General features: G+C 40.4%; 1 protein-coding gene across 1 annotated transcript in view; it reads left to right on the forward strand.

The window, feature by feature from the left end:
- Positions 1–20,876, forward strand: part of fer1l6 (fer-1 like family member 6) — a 30,325-nt gene that overhangs the window by 7,298 nt on the left and 2,151 nt on the right. Inside the window, exons 9-45 of the mRNA XM_038721304.1 lie at positions 914–1,100; positions 1,688–1,789; positions 1,933–2,023; positions 2,902–3,019; positions 3,120–3,318; positions 3,887–3,995; positions 4,537–4,774; positions 6,514–6,634; positions 6,798–6,898; positions 7,321–7,423; positions 7,770–7,889; positions 8,026–8,178; positions 8,287–8,458; positions 8,820–8,944; positions 10,323–10,457; positions 10,587–10,736; positions 10,831–10,938; positions 11,371–11,433; positions 11,565–11,663; positions 12,259–12,487; positions 13,079–13,209; positions 13,308–13,430; positions 13,520–13,565; positions 13,991–14,035; positions 14,668–14,759; positions 15,742–15,870; positions 15,974–16,114; positions 16,448–16,575; positions 16,694–16,864; positions 17,120–17,274; positions 18,708–18,856; positions 19,059–19,147; positions 19,236–19,334; positions 19,794–19,914; positions 20,054–20,174; positions 20,261–20,418; positions 20,506–20,606. Coding sequence (XP_038577232.1) covers positions 914–1,100; positions 1,688–1,789; positions 1,933–2,023; positions 2,902–3,019; positions 3,120–3,318; positions 3,887–3,995; positions 4,537–4,774; positions 6,514–6,634; positions 6,798–6,898; positions 7,321–7,423; positions 7,770–7,889; positions 8,026–8,178; positions 8,287–8,458; positions 8,820–8,944; positions 10,323–10,457; positions 10,587–10,736; positions 10,831–10,938; positions 11,371–11,433; positions 11,565–11,663; positions 12,259–12,487; positions 13,079–13,209; positions 13,308–13,430; positions 13,520–13,565; positions 13,991–14,035; positions 14,668–14,759; positions 15,742–15,870; positions 15,974–16,114; positions 16,448–16,575; positions 16,694–16,864; positions 17,120–17,274; positions 18,708–18,856; positions 19,059–19,147; positions 19,236–19,334; positions 19,794–19,914; positions 20,054–20,174; positions 20,261–20,418; positions 20,506–20,606 — 4,722 coding nt within the window. The remainder of the gene's footprint in view (positions 1–913; positions 1,101–1,687; positions 1,790–1,932; positions 2,024–2,901; positions 3,020–3,119; positions 3,319–3,886; positions 3,996–4,536; positions 4,775–6,513; positions 6,635–6,797; positions 6,899–7,320; positions 7,424–7,769; positions 7,890–8,025; positions 8,179–8,286; positions 8,459–8,819; positions 8,945–10,322; positions 10,458–10,586; positions 10,737–10,830; positions 10,939–11,370; positions 11,434–11,564; positions 11,664–12,258; positions 12,488–13,078; positions 13,210–13,307; positions 13,431–13,519; positions 13,566–13,990; positions 14,036–14,667; positions 14,760–15,741; positions 15,871–15,973; positions 16,115–16,447; positions 16,576–16,693; positions 16,865–17,119; positions 17,275–18,707; positions 18,857–19,058; positions 19,148–19,235; positions 19,335–19,793; positions 19,915–20,053; positions 20,175–20,260; positions 20,419–20,505; positions 20,607–20,876) is intronic.

Genomic DNA, 20,876 nt, shown 5'->3' on the forward strand with positions numbered 1-20,876 from the left:
TCACAGTTGCGGGTCTTTCCTCTCATGCTGTTGCTGGCTACAGCGGTCTGTGTGGCTGTTGGACGCTGACGGCTCCGTGAGCCGACTGCCCGGCTCGATAGCTTCCCTCGCTGCACTTGCGGAGCTCCTCAACTCCGAAAACATTCGGTTTGCCAATTTTCCTAAAACTGACGGAATTTTTCCACACATTTGATTTCTTGCCTCAAAACTTGTTAGAAGTGGATTAAGTAATGAAATAGCGTTTGAACATTGTAAAACAACTTCTGTTGTTGTCCTCTACACAACAACAGTTTGGCACTTTGCATTATGGGAAACAGTGTGCAAGGTAGACTGGTCCCATGCATACTTTTTCCCAAATCAGTACGCCATCTGGGTATTTTTTGCATACTGCAGATTTTGCTTTTGTGTTTGCATAGTGCATACTACATACTACATTTAGGCAAATCAGTACGTACTACTAGTATAGTAGGCGGTTTAAAATACAGCCAGGGATTCAAAAGCACTGTGCCTGCTAGGTCCTGCCCCTCAGCAGGCTTCCTGTAAGTAGGCCAATCAAATGAAAATGGGCTTTTAGGGAGGGAGGCCTTAAAGAGACAGGAGCTAAAACAGTGTTCAGACAGAGGGTGAACTGATGTGCTTAATGGACATGATGAAAAAAATAATGTGTTCTTTGAACATGAAAGCATGCAAACATTTTCTTGTAGGCACCCAATTTAACAGCATGAACTTGAAAATGACCATAATATGGCACCTTTAACCATTTTGGTGACCCTGTGACCTTTTGCCATGCTACAACATTATGGCCAACATTCCCACTTGTTTGTAGTACATTTTAAAATCCTGTGGACATGAATCAGCAAAATGAAACCATTTGAACTGGGTTGAAATATTTGTGTGTCTCGCTTTTCCTCAGGAACCTGCTGCTACCAGAAGGTTATCCCTCTGAGCGACCCTGGGCTCGTTTCTGTGTGAAGGTGTATCGCGCTGAAGGCCTTCCACGGAACAATTCCAGCATCATGGCCAATGTCACCAAGGCGTTCATAGGGGACAACACAGCACTCATAGACCCATATGTAGTGGTCAGCTTCTTCAAAAATGTGGTGGGTTGAATGTCAACTACTAGCCGATGACAATTTAATATATGCAAGGAAGCTGCTCTGAAGCTCACAGCAGCCATTGGACAGCGTCCTGAACATTTATTCAGATCTTACAGCAGATGTGTTTTTAGTAAAAGAAAAAACTCCTTTACAAGAAAGTTGTACAAAAGTTCAAAAACAGAGGTGTAATTATTGACTCAAATCTGTATTTTAAGGAACAGGTTTAAATAATTGTCAATACAAGAAAATTAAAATTCTAAGTACTGAAAATTAATTTGCCTAAATTCAGAAGCATTTTCACAAATCCTATATCTAAACTAAACATGGTTAATGGTTGCAGACATGTCAATTATTACATGTCATGAGGACAGGTGAACTTTTTGATTGACAAAACCTAAACAATTTTAATGAGGCTCTTTTTTCAAATAATATCTCCAAAATCCTCTTAACTGCCAGGTCCGCTTGTGCTGCCTCTTGAAGGCATTGTATTCCACATAGAATGAGTACATGAGTCATGATAGGACTTGTTTGGAATTCAGAGTAAGCTGTAAGTCTAAATCATCTTTTAAATTCTTTACATTGCCTCTCAGGGTCGTACCACTACTCAGAAGTCCACAGCAGACCCGGTGTGGAATGAGCAGATCATCTTCACAGAGATGTTTCCTCCTCTGTGTCAGAGAATGAAGATCCAGGTCTAAACGTTATTATGTCGAAGGGGCCTTTCTACTAATTTCACCACAATTTACACTTAAAAAGAGACTGTATTTACATGCACCGTTATATCATACACAACACAAGTATAAATGTCAGGATTCTGGCTTCTCTTTCCTCATAGATCTGGGATGAGGGAAGCATGAGTGATGTTGCCATCGGGACCCACTACTTTGACTTGAGACGCATCTCCAACGAACAGGATGGTGACAGAGGTAAGGAGAGAGAAAGTCAGGACGGAAGGGAAGTTGAGAAGATAGGAGGAAGAATTTAAGGAAAAGAGGAATATGTGAAGGGAACAGAAGAAGGAAGTGAGAAAGGACTGTAATCACAATGAAGGCAGGAAGAATCCTTAAGGTAATTGTTGGTTGGCTCGTGGTGACTATCTTACTCACCTTTCACCCATGAAGTCTATCCTCAAATGTTCGGGAACATTTTCTGTATGGTGTCATGTGTAAATGGAAACAGTCAATCTGCATCTCCAGTTTCCCACCTTAAGACCTAGTAACATTTCAGGATCATGACTGTTGGTAATAAGAGCAGTTACATCACAGGGACAAGCACGTAAAAAGTTACATACTGACTATAGACACTTTTTATGTGGCACGAGCGAACCAATCATGATACTCCAATGATGACGTATTTGAATCCACAACTGTTTATGGTCGCCTTCCTTGCTATTGGTTGTGCAGGTGACTGGATACACAAGGCCTACAGGTTGAAAGCTCTGTTTTTCAAGAATGTCTGGAAACTGAACAGATTCAGGAATTTAAAAAACAGCTTTTCGCCAGCCCCTTTTCCCTCACTGTGTATACTTCTGACATCTGGCTTTCACCCCCATCATCTTCTTCTGTTTTATGGTTTTATGGCAGTTGGCATGTTGCATTACTACCATCTGCTGGACAGTCACTGGCCCAACTAATTCCAGCATTGCCCTGGCATTTGTGAAAAGCGCAAGACAGTTGGGAATGAATGAATGTTCCTAAATATAGCTGCATGTGTTAATAATGAAAGCCACTAGCTGTGCCTGAAAGATTTTCCCAGTAATTTACTTGGAGCTTGTGTGAAAAGGCTTTATTCTCTCTTTCTCCAGGGTTTTTACCAACATTTGGTCCTGCTTGGATTAACCTGTACGGCTCTGCAAGAAACTTTTCATTAGGCGATGACACAGTGGAGCTGAATGAGGGCATCGGAGAGGGCGTGTCCTACAGGTCAGTGTTAAAGGATGATAATTATTCAAATATTTTTATTGTGAGAAAAATTTCAAGATTAATACTTGACCAACAACAAACCAATTCTTGCTGGTGGCAGGGGTCGCCTCTACATGGAGCTGGCAGTGGAGATCCTAGCCGGAGGGATGGGTTCGGAGTCCAAACTTAAAGCAGGGAAAGGAGGGAAGGATGGCAAGACTCCTACAGGAGGGGCAGGAGGAGCAGCAGGAGGAGCTGCTGAAGATGACAAAGGAAAAGCTGTGGCAGCAGAGGTCCTGCCTGTGGAATCTCCGACTGGGGTAAGAAGTTTCTTTTAATTCTTTTAATAATATCCTTAATGTTCCCGAACATAGGAACACAGTGTAGTAATTTGATATTACTAGATGGTTATTGACTCTTTTATTGTATTTTATTCTTTCTTTTACTCTTTGCCAAGCTAATACCAAGATAAAAAATAATGGTGTCAGCTTTGCCAGATAGATGATTGCATATATGGAGGACCAGAAATCTAAATAAATAAGTGACTCAATAAATTAATTAATGTCATTAAATGCACCATCACAAATGATGTTATAAACAGATGTAGGCATTCATTAATTTATAAATGTGACATCAATTGATATAATAATATGATATGTGATGTAATTTTAAATAAATTTATCTTTGTATAAATGCCCCTATTTATTTACTTTCTCTTTTAATTTACCATTTCATCAATCAATTTATGGTCCTCCATATGCATACACCAGGTGGGGTCTGCAAAAGACAAAGATACTTATCAGGTCATCGAAGTGCCTCAAATTATTACATGGAAAGTCTATTTGACAAACAGATCAATTAATAAATGACTTTGTTTCTGATGTTCAGCTGAATACAGACAACATGGAGAGATTTCTGCTGTTCGGGGCGTTGTTTGAAGCAACAATGATTGACAGAAAGATTGGAGACAGGCCCATCAGCTTTGAGTTCTCCCTGGGTGAGTCGCCAAATCCACTGCTCTCACTGTTTTCCCTCCTTGTCTTTTTCTTTTAATAGAAACACATCACACTTCACACAAGTAATCAAATGCAGGAGCTCATAATGTTGTTTAATACGTGTTATTGCAACTACTTTTTGTAGTAGTAGTATGTATTATTTTGTTGTTGTTTAGAATAATGTTTTTATTACTGGATTATTTTTATTGATGCATGTATACTCTTGCTGGGTAGCTTGTGAATTTCCACCTGGAGAGTCTTATTGATATACTTTAATACAATTATTATCTAGTTGATTATATTTTGTATTCTTAATCTGAATCTGGGAAATAACTAGTAAATTATCAAATATATGTACTGGAATAAAAAGTATAATATTTTCCTCTGAATTGTAATGGAGTAGAAGGATAAAGTAGCACAAAATGGAAATACTCAAGTAAAGTACATGTACCTCAAAGTTGTACTTATGTACAGTACTTGAGTAAATGTACTTAGTTACTTTCCACCACCGCTGTTGATATACACTTTTGTTTCCTCCCTCAGGTAACTACGGTAATGTCTTGGAGCCTGCATGCCAGCCCAGCATCCCTGTGCCCAGTCCTGCCGTCAGTCGGAGGAGAAAAGCGTTGGACGTCGCAGACAGTGGTGACATGTTCGGCTCTTTGAGCTCCCTTTCCACCTCACCGACTTCCCCCCTCCTACCCAGAGGGCCTCAGGACACGGCCTTCACCTCTACGTCCAGCACGCCTCCGGAAAGACCGCTCATCGTCAAAGGAAACAAGTTGAGTCACATTGTTGTTTGATTCTTGATGGTCTGTAGAGCCTTGAAGAGGTTTGATGTTTCACTTCATTTTCCAAGAAACTTTGGAGTAATTGGCTGTATGAACGCGTGACAGTTTCAGGCACTTTCAGCCTCACCTCATTGTCTTCCCCAGTGGATTGAGTTTGCTCGAACAAGAATTTTCTGGAGCCTTTTATCTCCAGATAAGAAAGAGATATGATTGAAAGATTTGAACATGCTTCTTGTTTTATTCTTGCAAAAAAACCCAACAACATTGGAATATCTGGTAGTGTGGGTAGGTAGGTGGATTTATTTGTCACAATATAACAGGTTATAGAGTGAAATTGAGTTACTAACTCTCTTCTGCTATATAGCAACAGCAATATAGATTAATATAAAAAAAGTAAACATAAACTGTATATTCAACGGGAGCAGTGCTGAGGATGAATTAGTTCAAGAGTCTGATAGCTTGGGGGGAAAAGCTGCTCTGCAGTCTGGTGAGGTGGCAGCAGAAACTTCTATATCTTTTCCCAGAGGGCAGAAGGGTGAACAGGCTGTGGCTGGGGTGGGTACTATCCTGTAGTATCCTTTGGGCTCTGCATAGGCCCCTCACTGATATCACTGATTTTCCGGAGATGGGTACCCATGTAGTTTTAATCACCCGCTGCAGAGCCCTCTGGTCCTGGGCCGTGCACAAACCATGCCAGTTTATGATGTTTCCAGTCAGGATGCTTTCTATTGCTCCTCTGTGTGTGCTATGGCTGTAAAAGATACATGTTAATTTAAGTCCTGCTATGTGACATGAACAGTATAAATTTTGCTAGCATTAGCCACCGTAAGCTACTGGTTATACCAGACCAAGTAAGGCTACAAAACCACTGAATGTACAGAACTGAGAAAGGGTTCATAATATGGTTTATGAATTCAACTTTTGTTAATTGCATGAGGAAGATTGTGTTATTTGGTCTTTCAAAAGTTAAATACTGTAAAACTTAAAATAATAGCCCCGGCTTTTATTTGCTTAAATCACTCAACTCATCCTGTCTATATTTGGGACAGGCCTTTCATTCCTTTCAACACAAAACTCTTGCTCAGCAAAGATGGGAAATAGACTACAATTAAACTGTTTCCTCCAGTATGAATATTACTTGTATAAAAATTTGGCTTTTTTTCATCATACTGGTAAATATTAATTGTTTCCATAAGATGAACTGAACTATTGAATTGTAGAGAATCCAATGGATCTAACAATGTGTAGCATGTCCATATTGACAAAAGTTTTTATAGTTTTATATTTGTATGTACAGTTTAAGTAGCTTAGAAGTAGCTCAAGAGTGCGACCCGGTGGGCTTTAAGAGGATTTATATATTCAAAGAACTTCTGTAAAAACCAGACCAGGCTTCTAAATGAGACCTGCATTCATTTGTCAAAACGTGAAGCCACACCAGGCCAAAAAAGAGACAGGTGTCTACTTGAGACTAGCCTTTTAATTGAAGTTTTACAGCAGTCTTGCTTTTAGATTTTCAATTCAAATGAAGCTCCCCCACATTGAATAAATGGGGATATATTACTGCTGCCTGAAAGTAAATCTAGATGTTGAATATTATTGAATCTGCTAACAATCTTGGCCATTTTACATTTAGTTATTACCAAGAGGGGGAGGATTGAAAAGTTATTTTTTTTCTGTTTTCTAGCTCACAGTATATTGCTTTTAATTGTTTGTATGCGTGTACAATCAGGCACTACATGTATCTGCCTCTGGAGAAGCAGAAGCCGTGTATTAATGTGTCGTGTCACTGGGAGGACAGAACATACCGACTCTACAACTCAAATATGCTGGAGAATATAGCTGTTCTGTTTGTATGTACACACTCACACGCATACATTTTTTTTCACTGATCAAATGTTGTCAGAAAGTCGACAGTTGTTGTTATAGGTTCTAGCTTTTCAAAACCTATCTGATAGCTCTTTAAACAGTGCCCACTGCCATCCTAGTAAAAAAGAAAAATATCTTGTCTTTCAGGAGGAGGGTGTGGACAGTGCAGCCGAGCTACACAGGAAGTCAGATCCAGGGGCGGAGTATATGCTCCGAATCATCCTTAAAGAATTCTGTATGGACGCCAGGTATTCAGTTTAGACAGTTTAATCAAAGTTTTAACAGCATTGCTTTATCTGTCTTTTCTTTATAAAAGTCAAATGTGGAAGACGAATAATGAACATGAGCAATCTGTAACTTTATAGAATTTGTTTTAGTGACAACAAACTTCTCATTGCTCCATTGTGAGAAAGTTTATAACTGAGAAACTTAAGAATCCACATTATCTGAAATATTTCAATATAATAATCTAAGTCTAATTTCACCTGTGAAGTCATAAACACAGAAGAACAATATAGATTAGACTTAACATAGGAACACTACGGTTTCCTTAATTTCCAGTTCCCTACTCACCCCATGTCTCTGCTAAGGTTAGATTTATAGGTCTACATTAAGGGGTTAGGGGCGTCTTCTTCTGTCAGTGTTAAATGTGAATTCTGTTTTTCTGCAGGAGTTTCATCGCAGCAGCTGAGGCCAAGTTGAAGGCAGAGCTAAAGTCGAGCTACCTGACACAGCTGGATAAGAAACGCCTCACCATGTGTAAACAGGAACTGGTGGGAAAATCTGAGGAACATGCACTAAAACACAGGCTTAAATATAAACAAGTGTGCTCAGTCTTTCTCCTGAGGTCTGAATCTTTCTCCACAAACGGATCCAGATGCTGATTTGTTTCTTGTGGGTTAATGTTTGTTTTTACATCACACATTGAAGATTACACCAATAATGGGGATTTGTTGTGGCAAATGCAAACTGTTCACAAAAAGGTTGCATGTGTTATTAGTCAGAAGTTCATATTAAATGTGTTACATCAAGCCTAAGAAGCACAGATTAGTTGCACCAAAGATGTGCAGGAATCTTGCATTACAACAATGTGTGTGTGTGTGTGTGTTTCTGTTGCAGGAGAGTATGATAGGAGAGGCCCAGACATTGGGAGAGAGGAAGAATTCAGTTGGTGGTGTGAAAGAAATGCTGCAGGACGCAACAAAACTCATACTCAAACTGCGCTTCCTTGTGGAAGAGGTACGGGACTCACCGTGTGTGTGTGTGTGTGTGTGTGTGTGTGCATCCTGACAATTTGTTTGTAAGACATGGCTGATTTTTACCTTTTACATCTTAACTTTTCATAAACAAACGCACACGCCTTTACACACTGCAGCCCCAGCACACAGTTCCCGACGTCTTTGTGTGGTTGCTAAGCAACAACAAGCGTGTTGCGTGCGCTCGAATCCGAGCCAGAGACCTGCTGTACTCCAGCAGCAAGGAGGCCCGGGGAATCCACTGTGGCAAGATAATAACACTGTTTCTAAAGGTAAACACACAAACACAGGACTTAAAACTCAGCTATGTTTCAATGTAGGATTGCAGGCAGAGACCAACTGATACGTATGTGTGTGTGCGTGCGTGTGTGTGCGTGCAGCCTCCAGGAAAGCGTGTTGCAGGTTTGTCTGTCCAAGCAAAGCTGGATGTGTATCTCTGGTATGGAACCTGGGTAGACTCCATCCACATGCTCGATGACCTACCTCCACAATTCTGTCCGGCCACAGGGGGCGTTGATGCCAGATGCCCTCCATCATACCTGATCTGCAGCGGTGAGAGACAGACAAATTATTACACTCCCTTCATTTGCATGGTTATTTTGTCTTTGAAATTCACACATTGCAAATAGCATTACTTTTTATTATTGGCTTCTTTTTGACCAAATAATGACCACGTAATTCTGTCGTATGTAGAATTTGCTTCAGGCATTTCGATGTCTGAATAATACAATACACAGAAAAGGAATGGTTTACCTTCAAATTCATAACATCACACTTACATTAGGTCTCAAGTAAGTTTCCAAGTCATGTTCCAGAAGATAACACTATGAGTAAATGAAAATATCCGTTTTTAGCATGTGGGTAAACTAATGCTTTAAGATCACCATAAACTCCATGTTGTGTGTGTCTCCAGAGCAGCACCAGTTCCAGTTGAGGTGCCACATGTATCAGGCTCGGGGTCTGATCGCTGCAGACAACACCGGCCTGTCTGACCCTTTTGCTCGAGTTACATTTTTGTCACACAGCCAAACCACCAATGTAAGTACATTTGTGGGTTCCTAGGACAACAATTAAGTTTCGCTGGGGTACTGGTCTAGCTGCAGGGGTTAGATGTTTAGTTTGTGCCTTTCATGTAATTTTCATTTGACACTTTTACATTCATGATTACACTCAGATAAAAAATGACCCATGTGTTGCATCAAACTTGACAAATGCAGCTCAACATGCAGCTCTAGATTCTTCTGCCACTGCATGTTGCTTCCTGCACAGTGACATAGTATTTTTGCTGGTTTTACAGGCTGTCCTTCCGCTCATGGACACAAACAAAGACAGCCACTGGAAATGGTATCATTTTACGTGGAATGATCTTTGTTTGAGTTCAGGAATGGTGATGCAGCTTGTGGAAAAGGTCAGAAGTCATTGTACTGCACCTTAAGGATTAGAGGACTCCAAAGATTATAGATACAGTACATTATCAGACACATGTGGCAGCTTGTATAATATGTTTTGTTGGTAGCAATCAAGACTAATGACAACTAATCTCTCAAGAGAATGAGACATATACACTCAGTATTTACACCTTTACAATCTAATGCAATCAATTACAACACCTCTGAAATAAACAGTAAATTTACCAAGCTCATAATTAAAATAAAGGTTTTTGCTGACACTGTCCAAGAGGAGTTAATTCAACTATACATGTATGTTTATTATTGAGGTTTGTTGAGTTGGTGTTGTTGTGCTGGACTGCATTATGGTGATAGTGCGTTAGATTGTACAGGTGTACATGAACATTAGATCTTGACAAAGTTGGCAAAGAAGTAGCTGTTAAAGGTTCTAAATGGCGCATCTTTCTGAATACTATTGGATATTAGTCAGCCAATCAGATGATGCAAACTTAATTTTTAAGATGGCACTTGATTAGTAGCTAAGTACTGTTCTAGTTAGCAGCTTGCTAATTGTCTTAACTAATCTTTTCCTATTCTGTGAATATGTTTGTGTCTCCTGAGCTGGTCCTGTCCAGGTCTGATTTGTTACCTTCTCCAAGCAGGTTATATTTTCGGTGCTGTTTGTTCGTTTGTTTGTCTTTCAGCACGGTTACCGAAAAACTTCCAGCCCGATTTCCATAAAAATTAGTGGAAGGGTGTAACATATGCCAAGGAAGAACCCGTTAAATTATTGGAGCAGATCCAAATGACGGGAAAGATACACAAAGTATTTTTCACTTTTGTTAATTGCCAGATATGTCAGTTGTAAGCTGAGATGACGGCGCTTCAACTAGACAAAACCACATTTTGACATGCTGTAATTCTAATAGTTTTGGACTGGACTACTTGGTGGAGGTCTGCACTCTGAGTGCACTTGTAGTTTATTTATGTAATAATGGGGTGTGTGTGTGTGTGTGTGTTGCTGTCAGGTGATCAGTCAGACTCTCAGTCCAACATGGAATCAGTGTTTGCAGATGACTGGCCTGTTGCTGTTTGGAGATCTGCAGCACATCCAGCAGGAGCCGCCACGCATTCTCATCGAGGTGTACGACGACGACGCACTGGTAATGTTGTGTTGACAGATAGATCAATCAAGTAATAGTTTAATCACTGTATTAGATATTTTGCTACTGACTCTCTGAATTGAACTTATGACCTCTATCTGATCTCACCCCATCTCCTGTTGTGAACAGAGTAAGGCGGAGTATCTGGGAGCCACAGTGGCGGTGCCCGAGGTTCGGTTGGCCTCTGACCCGTACACACCTCCAACTCTGCAGTACAGCCCGCTGCACTGCGGCAGCCAGCCAGGAGGAGACCTGCTGGCTGCCTTTGAACTTCTGCAGGTCAGTCAGTCATTTCAATAACCATTTAGTTTCCATCATGATGATGGAAGACAAATGTAGAATGAAACACTAATAACAAAGAAGTATCATGTAGATCCCAGAGTCCGGGGAGCAGAGTCTGCCGGCGTTAGAGGAACAGGAAGGAGGCATCTACAAGGTTCCTGCTAACATCAGACCTGTTCTCAGCACCTACAGGCTGGAGGTTTGGCTGCCTCTCTCTCTAATTAAGTATTATCAGAAGAATTTCCTAAAAGTATTCATTCTGCAGTAAAGTGGTCCCTGTTATTGTTTCACTATTATATCTAATGTTTCTGGATTAATATTACTGCTGCATTACTGTGCATGTAGCATCATACTACCGTGTACGGTTGAGCTAATTTTAAATACTTCATGATGATGCATGACTCTCAACCTATAAAGGAACACTTAATCCTTCACTTTATTTGAAAGAGTCAAATTAAATTCACAAACGTTAGAGATACAATGTTTTTACCCATCTACTCTGTTATGAAATGGGGATGGTGATTTATTTATTTTTTTTTACTTTCAACGTAACCATCAAATAACACCTCCTGCCTCAAATTCTAACACACACGCAGCTCTAACAAACCTTTGTGTGTGTTCTTTCCTCCAGGTGTTATTCTGGGGTCTGAGGGAGCTGAGGAAGGTTCAGTTCCTGACTGTTGATCGCCCACAGGTACAAACACACAAACAAACATGAGTTACATGAACAAGCTGTGTCCCATTTTAGGGCTCTGCTTCTTTTGAGAGTCCATAACAGATGACCCTCATGAAATTAAATAATAAACCCCATTTCTCCTTCTCTAGGTCTTCATAGAGTGTGCAGGTAAAACGCTGCGCTCCTCTGTCATTCAGAAGTACAAGTCCAATCCAAACTTCACCACGCTGATTGATGCCATAGAGCTGGTAAGACCAATACAGCATTTATAGTACATCATGACGTAAATACAGCATGGCAAAACATTCTCAGTACATCAAATCCAACTAGTGGGGAGTCCTGGAGGCCCATTGGCCCAATGTGTCTAGACATTTCCACACATGATATTTCCACAATAGTGTGCTTCCAACTCTGGCAGTAGTTTGAGGGAAGTCCCTGTCTCAACACAATCCAGGTCCACAAAGAAATGGTTTTCCCAATTTGGTGTGGGAAAACCTGACTGGCCTGCACATAGCCCCGACCTCCCCTCCGTCAAACATCTTTGGAATCAAGTAGAATGCTGTGAGCCAGACCTGATCACCCAACATCAGTGTGGGACCTCTCTATAATGCTCTTATGGCTGAATAGGATCAAAGCCCTGCTGCCAGGTTTCAAACGTTTGTTGAAAGCTGATATGAAAGCCCATGGCTTGGAACGAGATGTTCAGGAATCACATATAGGTGTAATGTTCAGGTGTCCACATACAGTACCTTTGGCCATGTAGGGTGCTATGTAACCACAGCATCCCTGGATCGACTCTGGCTTTTGTACGTAAACGTTCTACTCTATTCTACTGTCTCTTAGGAGTTACCAGAGAACGAACACCTCCATCCTCCGCTCAGTATCACTGTTGTCGATTGGAGGGCTTTTGGTCGCAGCACATTGGTTGGAAACCACATTGTCAACAACCTCAAGGCCTTCAAATACACTCCACCTCCAGCCCTGCCTGCTCCACCAAAAAAGACACACAAACCATCCAAGGTCACATACACCACTGGACCTGCAGTGGCACCAGAACCACAAAGCACTGAGGGTAATAAATGTGTGTATGTCTGTGCTTGTGTATGTGTGTGGCACACAAAGAATCATTTACAACAATTATTTACAACAGAGGAGCTATACAAGTGTATTACTGCTTCTAGTTATTGTCTAACAACTTAGATCTGTAAGTATTACCGTGCTGATACAGTCTGCTTTCTATTCTTGGACACAAGAGAAACAGCTGCAGTATCATAAAGTGATACAAAAAAAAAAAACCTTATACTGTCTTTTTAGCATTTTCCCCCATCTTTAAAAAATAAAACTTTTTTAAACTATGTTCTTGGCCAAGATGTTCTCGGTTGCTAAAATGGCATATAGTTGCGTATAAACAATATGCCTAGTGAGCTTGAAGGTTCAATATTGATTTTGGAAAAAACAACCACTTACTGGACATTTCTGAAGCTCTGTAAAATGTTCACTTAATGGATCTTGTGCTAGAAAGTTTTATCAATATTCCCACTGAAATAAAAAAAAAAAGTATTCCTGATTCTGATGTTGATGATCCTCCTGTCAAGTAGGCTTGGGCTTACTTGATCTTTTTCTTATCCCATAAGAATATTTATCGTTTTCTCTTGTCCAATAGGACTGTCCCAGCCGGCTGGAGAGACCAGTTCAGCTGTAGCACTGACAAATCAGGATTGCCTGATCACTGTGGAGGATGAAGCCCCGGCTCCAGCCTCACCCCCCCCAATGCAAGAATCCAGGAGGAAAAGGGTGAAAGTTACTGCATAAATAACAACATAAACAACTGTGTTCTTACGTACCACGCGCACCACTGTCTAAATATTTGCATGTGTATATTTTAAATCCAGGACAGCAGAACAAAGAGCACCCGTGGCCGTTCCACCAAGCGGAGGAGGCGGACCATCGCTGACGAATCAGCAGAGTGTGTCATCGACTGGTGGTCCAAATACTACGTATCTGTAGAGAAACAGGTAGCACTGGTTGATTCTGTTCTGTTCTGTTGCAAAAGCTCTGACAGCTATTTGTAAAAAATGAAAATGTAAATATGTTTGTGTTCCAGGCCAAACTGAAGGACAACACTCTCTTACCTCAGGTCTTTGAAAAAGGTAAAACTCCTTTCATGTGCCATTAGGCCTCTGTCAGTCAAGGTGCTCTGTGAAAAGTTGGTTGTGTTTTGCTGAATTAAATGTCAAAGTGCCACACTAGTATTTTCAGTCATATCTGGTTCCCTCATCACATCTGAATTCATTACTTAGTGTATGTCACAAACAGTAATGAAAAGATGTACTTTGAGATGAAGCAGCTATAATAATATTTATGTATCAAATGACAATGTAAAGAGAATGTTACAATATGAAAGGGGTCTCTCGTAGTGATGAACCTTACAGAGAATCATCACTTCAGTACTTTAGCTTTACGGAGCTTTATAGTAAGTTTCAGCTCTTTGTTTAGCTGCCCGGCCCACAACTTTACTGTTTACTGTCATAGTTATTTTTGCCCTGACCCATACACACAATGTTGTGTGTTGCAGCTTTGCCGTACAGCAGCTTGGTCAGCGAAGGAATAGACTCTTTGGGTAAGGACAGACTAAAAAAAAGTTGTCATTAAGGGACATAAAGCATTTTAAGCCAGTTTTAGCCTCTGATTCCTGGGAGGAAATCTTGTTTACTGACAGCTAGAGGGTCTGGGAACTTGCTGTAGGGAGCTCTGTTTCTGGATAGTGTCATACTGTTGATGTACTGGATGTGTGGTTCTGTCACTGCATGATCTGACCTGCAGCTACCACTGTTACCCTCCAGCTCCTGCTTTTTTAATGCACTTTTAAGCTGTGGACAAAGTGGTGGTGGTCACTTTGCTGGGTGTACAAGTACTGATGATTTTATGAAGAAGTTCTCCTGAAAGAACAGACAGCGTTGGAAATGGAAAAAAAATGACTGATGTTAATCTCTATATGCTAAGAGGGAACCCTTTTAACTTTTGTGTTTCTTCTGGTGGAGATGAAGGGAACTTGGTTCACTCGTAGGTTTCTGAGTGACACTTTGGAGCGTGGCATTTCAAAATAAAAAAAAATAAAAAATAACTGAATCTACTTACGTTTCCCGAGCTGTGAAACCCTTCTGTCATCACAAAGCAAATACATGTTCTTTTTCTTCATTTCCATGTGGTTCTTTATGTCAGTGTTTAAAATCTGTTATGTTTGTTCATCAGTCAGCCTGTCAGATGGAGACAAGAAGAAATTCAAAGGAAAAGTAAACCTGGAGCCGAACTTGGGTCTACCTACTAAATTAGCCACACTCAAGGTACTCACTTCAAACAACACTGCAAGTCCAATAAGATCACAGCGGACATGCAGACTGTTTTAGAATGAAAACGGAGGGACTACAGTGACCACAACAGAGGTTAAGTTCCTTAATGCTCCAAAAGGCATTGATGGTAATGGTCTATAATCAGACTCTGACTGTGCTTGATTGACAGTTTCCTCACTCTCCTATTGGTTTTGTTGAACCTTTTAGGGCATAACATGGTACATTATCGTTGCTATCACTTTATGGAGTTTGTGATAGAAGGTAAATCTCAACCACAGCTCGAATCAGTGTGCAAAAAGCATATACAATAAAGTATTTCTTTCTAGCAGTGTGTAGATTTGATTTTGCAGTCAGTAGAATTTTTGGTGCATTTGTTAAAATATAATTTGACCTATACCGTGTTTCCTACACATAGACTTTACTTGGGCAAGACCGCCAAAGCAAATTAACGGCTGCCAAAGTATATTTGGCGATCCGTTTTTTTTCCCCCACCCTTTGCAGAGAAACACAAAGACAGAGACGTTATCTGGTATTACGTAAGATGATGCGGACACGGTGGATATTTTATATGCAGTTACAGCAACAGTGTTGGAAGTAGTTTGTGAGTAAACACTAAAATATGGTGGAAATTTAAGTAGAATTAAAATAGTGAAATAAGAAATAACCTACAAGAAATAGGTTAGTGTATTCTTTCAGATAACATCAAAGAAAATAAACAATATACCCCGTCCCTGACACAGTTACAGTCAACCTGTAGTAAACACTGCCTGTAAAATATAAATTAATACATTTTTGAACCAACAAAAAATGTTTTAACAAACTCACACAGTATTTGATGAATTTAAAAATCTTTGGACAACTAAGATCTGATTAGAGTGTGTGATTGTCTGTTTACTGTCTTAGAGGAAATATATGCTGGTGTTGATATATGTCAGAGAGAAAATACAATGCAGTGATGCTGGCAATCTCTCTGCAGCTGTACAACAGGGAGCTGGAGGCAGAGTTTGGGCCTTTTGACGATTGGGTGAACACATATGAACTGTTCAGAGGGAAAGCCAATGAGGAAGAGGGGGCGACTGAAGAGAGATTTGTTGGCAAATTTAAGGTGAGACAATTAGGTTGAATATCCTGTTATGGGTGCTACCTTGAGGACCACTGATATATTTCACTACTGATCTGATCCATTATGTGCATCTGCTTCTCTGCAGGGACGATTCTGCCTGTATAAACTGAATGAGGATGAGGCAGATGACGGTGACAAAGCCCCTGACACTGGACACTTCAGAGTCAACAGAGGAATACCTCCCAACTCCCCGGTCCAAGTCCTCATACGGGTTTACATCGTCTCTGTGCGTCCTCATTTTTAAAGATCAGTTATAGAGGTTTAAAGTGTTTACTATGAATCTTCTTAAATGTCACACAATCCCAAAACAGCATTCAGAGGTTTAAATTGAGTTTCTGACCATCACCTTTACGAAGACCAATGGCAGTGTAATACCAAATATGCAGGTCTGTTAATATCAGGGAGCCCAGTTGCAAATTCATGCAAACACAGGGAGAATATGAAAATTACACACCTGGGGTTTAAATCCAGAATCCTTGTATGACACTAAAGTGTGCCATCATGTTATAACATATCATGCTGTGTTAGGTGTTAGGTCATGTCTCCTTTCTCTCCTCAGGCGTCTAACCTGCACCCAGCTGACCCGGATGGGAAGTCGGACCCTTACATTGTTATTCGGCTTGGCAAGAACGAAATCAAAGACAGAGACAACTACATCCCTAAACAGCTGAATCCTGTGTTTGGAAGGTACATGACTGGCTGACTACTCCTGTGGTTTAAAGTAGTCCCCACCTCAGGTGTTTAATGGTTGAAGCCTGACACAGAACTTCTCAAGTTGTTTCTCCTTCCTTCCTTTTTTCCCCAGATCTTTTGAGATGCAGGCGACATTTCCTCAGGAGTCTCTGCTTACGCTGCTGATCTATGACTATGACTTGGTGGGTGGGGACGACCTGATAGGAGAGACTCGCATTGACCTGGAGAACCGATTCTACAGCCGACACAGAGCCACCTGTGGACTCCCTACTGAGTACAGCCTGTAAGTTATTTTACTTTATTATTTATTTTATTTTACCCCTCGGTTCATTTAAGTAAATTATCATCATGCTGGTTAGAGTAATTTCTTACCTACTTCATCTCTGTGCTCTAATTTGTCTAATTTGTCATTTTCATCTGAACAAACACATTAAATTAAAGGAGGAAAGACCTTTTACAAAGCTTTCAGTAAAACCTTATAATTTGTATACAAACCATACAAGTTCCTGTTCCTCTGGCCCCCTGTGTTTCTTGTTAGTGACGGTTATAATGCCTGGAGAGACTGTTTGAAGCCATCAGAGCTGTTGTCTAAGCTGTGCAGAGAGAACGGTCTAGACGGTCCTCATTTCACACCAGGGCGCATCACTGTGGCTGGCAAAGTGTTTGTTGGCAAGACCCTCTTCATGAATGAAGGTAATGACTGGTCACCCATTTTGTCTTTATAAACAGTATATAAAATGTGTTTCTTAACCTACAGCATTTGTCAACAATTAGAAATTCTACTGTAAAAACACATTTTATATTATTACAGCTGTTTTACTACATTGTCATTCATTGTCTATTTTCGGATTATACACCAGCCGTGCCCAGAGGAGTTGATGACAAATACACTTAAATCTGTTTACCACTAGTGGTGGTAGTATATTTACTCAAGTACTGTATAAAAGTGCAAAGTATCGGTATCAAACCCTAACTGATTTGATAACTAATTAAAAAATCTTATTCTTTTAGCTTTGCAGTAAACTGAATCATTTTGAGGTTTGACATTAATACAGAAGCAGATTTTTTTTTTTTACTACCAGAGAAAGATGCTGCATATTAAAAATTAATGCAGTAGTAATAATAATCAAATAATTTATCTAAGTGTTATAAACAATTTATTACATTTTTATGTACTGCTTATAAATGCTAAATAGTACACAGAGACGTCTGCCATGATGGACACCATCGTAAAGGTATTAATTACCCTTTCATCAAATTCATCACAGGGGTGAATCTTCTCTTGACTGTCTATACATAGTTTGGTAAACCTTTGTGGCAGCTTCAGTCTCTGCCTTGTATTTTGATGATGGTGGTGAACTAATGGCAGATAGTTTGCCAGATGACTCCAACGAAGAGACAAATACATGAATGTCAATTCAGTGATAATTTGTTTATTGTAAGCACTTTCTATCATCAAGCCGTCTTAGTAAAACTATTCCGTATAAAAGAAAATCATCAGTCAGGGGAAGCTTCCAATACTAATAACTGATTTCTGTAGCCAAGCTAAATAACCAGTTAGGGGGCCAATGGTCTCACCCGGACTAGGATCAAATACTTCTATTACAAATTTCACAAAAACACTACAGATGGATCAGCACACAGAGTATCACCATAGATGTCTATAGTTGCTTTCTCTCAGATAGGCTAAACAGTAATATTTACAGGTTTTGATTTATGTGTCACACGCTCACCTGAGGGATGCTTCTGATTCTGACAAGCCCGGTCTGACTTGTTCCTAAGGTGATGGGCTTTATAGCTGCATCATTACCTTTGTTATAACACAAATATGTACACCTTATATCTATTAAATAAGGGTAAAATTACTGACAAAATTAAATTATGTATTTATTGTACATTGTGACATTATGCAGCTGCACAATTATATCCAAGGAGAAGAAAGTTTTGCTGTAATCCTTGACAGGAACATAGGGATTACAAAATTTCACGGAGTCAATCTTTCTTTATAAAGCATTTTAATATGAATCTTTACCGCTGTTTTATAGTTCAGATGACAACAGCAGTCTCACTTTTAGCTCTTGAATATAATCGTGTGGTGTGTGTGACATTATTTTTTTATTATTAAGTGTCAGATGAACCAGAGGAGTCCTATGAGCACTTGTCTCTGAAGATCCTCCACCGCTGGTCGGAGATCCCAGCTGTGGGATGCAAGCTGGTACCAGAACACATCGAGACCAGAACTCTGTTCAACAAGGCCCGGCCCGGCATGGACCAGGTACTTTTAATAACATCATCTTATAAAGCATACAGTTCTCTAAATATCATATGTGATAGAACCAAAATATTTTTACTTTTCCTCTGACAAAAAGTCGTGTATTGTGACGTGTTTCTTTGCAGAGGAATCATTTAAGCACAAATATAAGACAAGAAACAGTTATTGATTATTCGTGTGTGTGTGTGTGTGTGTGTGTGTGTAGGGCCAGGTCCAGATGTGGGTAGACATGTTTCCCATGGACCTGCCTCACCCGGGGCCTCCAGTGGACATTTCACCTCGAAAACCAAAAAGGTCTCTTTCAGCAGCTGCTGGCCAATCTTGATGACACAAATTTGTTTTTGAAAAGGGCAGCTAACAGTACACTAATGTGTATGTCCAGGTACGAGCTGCGTATCATCATATGGAACACAGAGGATGTGATTCTGGAAGACAGCAACTTTCTGACCGGTCAACAGTCCAGTGATATCTACGTCAAGGGGTATTTACTCCACATGCAGATATTTGACAGACTAGCTTTAGGTTTGATTATTCTAAACACAAAACAACATACAGTATTGTGCAAAGTACAAGTTTTAGGCAGGTGTGGCAAAATGCTGTAAAGTAAGAATGGTTTCAAAAATAGACGGGTTATTAGATTACATTTATCAATTAAAATGCAAAGCGAGTGAATGGAAACAAAGTCTAAATCAAATCAATATTTGACGTGACCCCCCTTTGCCTTTAAAACAGCATTAAATCTGAGGTTCACTTGCACAAAGTCAGGAATCTTGTAGACAAATCATCAGATATGACTTGATCACACCAAATATTGATTTAATTTAGATTTTTCTAAATACATTATATTTTCTTAAATTGTTAACCGTTTACTTGTCCCTCCGTTTTATTCTAGACTGTATGTCCCAAAAAATCTCTAAACACTTTCAATCTTTCTCTGTAGCTGGTTGAAAGGTTTGGAGGATGACCGACAGGAGACAGACGTCCACTACAACTCTCTGACTGGAGAAGGAAACTTCAACTGGCGCTTTGTGTTTCCCTTCAGCTACCTGCCTGCTGAGAAGGTACCGAGACACAGACGCAGGGTCACACCTTGTGAACCTTGCCGAAATAATCAAACATGGAATCCCCAGCAGCTCTAGCTGTTCGACAATATCCCCTTGTCAGCACATATTGTTTTTTCCCCTTCTCTCTCTTTCTCAGTTAGTAGTGGTGAGGAAGAGAGAGAGTATTTTCTCTCTGGATAAAACAGAGCAGAAGCTTCCTGCCATCCTCTGTCTGCAGGTCTGGGACTTCGAGACACTTTCCTCTGACGACTTCCTGGGTGTGTGTAACTGCTTCTCTATGTGTATCTGTGTTTCTTTATTCATACATTTCACTGATTAAGTGTGTGTGTGTGCGCGCATGTAGGCACAGTGGAGTTAGACCTTCATGGTTTTCCTCGGGGGGCAAAGACGGCAAAGTCATGTAAGGTGGACATGATGATGGACGGGACAGAGAGAATCTCCATCTTCCAGCAGAAGAGAGCAAGAGGCTGGTGGCCCTTCAGCAAGTCAGGAGAGCTGACGGTACGAATAAACAAACAAAGTCATACAGATTGACAAACACTTGTTGAGACTCTGACTGACGGGTGTTGTGTGTTTTGAATGCATCAGGGGAAAGTGGAGGCGGAGTTCCATCTTGTGACAGCTGAGGAGGCAGAGAAAAATCCAGTTGGCCGAGCCCGCAAGGAGCCCGAGCCGCTGCCAAAACCAAAGTAAGGGCAGCCAAACTGCGGTGCTCAGTTGCGAACTGGCAGTTTGGCCTTGCGACACAGCGGTATGAGTACACTGCTGACCAGTCTAAGACCAGTTTTAGCTGCTCGAATGTGATGCTATTTTGACTTTAGGTAGCTTTAAAATGAATACTAAGGTAATAATGTCATTTTGTTAGATAGAAAGAACAATATCATGGCTGTAGGTTAAAGGAATAGTTTGACATTTTGGGAAATACACTTGGTTTGCTCTCTTCCAAAGTATCTTCTACT

This window comes from Micropterus salmoides, unplaced genomic scaffold, assembly GCF_014851395.1.
Source record: "Micropterus salmoides isolate LMB-PRFRI ecotype aquatic unplaced genomic scaffold, ASM1485139v1 Ms_hic_scaffold_15, whole genome shotgun sequence".
Lineage (NCBI taxonomy): Eukaryota > Metazoa > Chordata > Actinopteri > Centrarchiformes > Centrarchidae > Micropterus > Micropterus salmoides.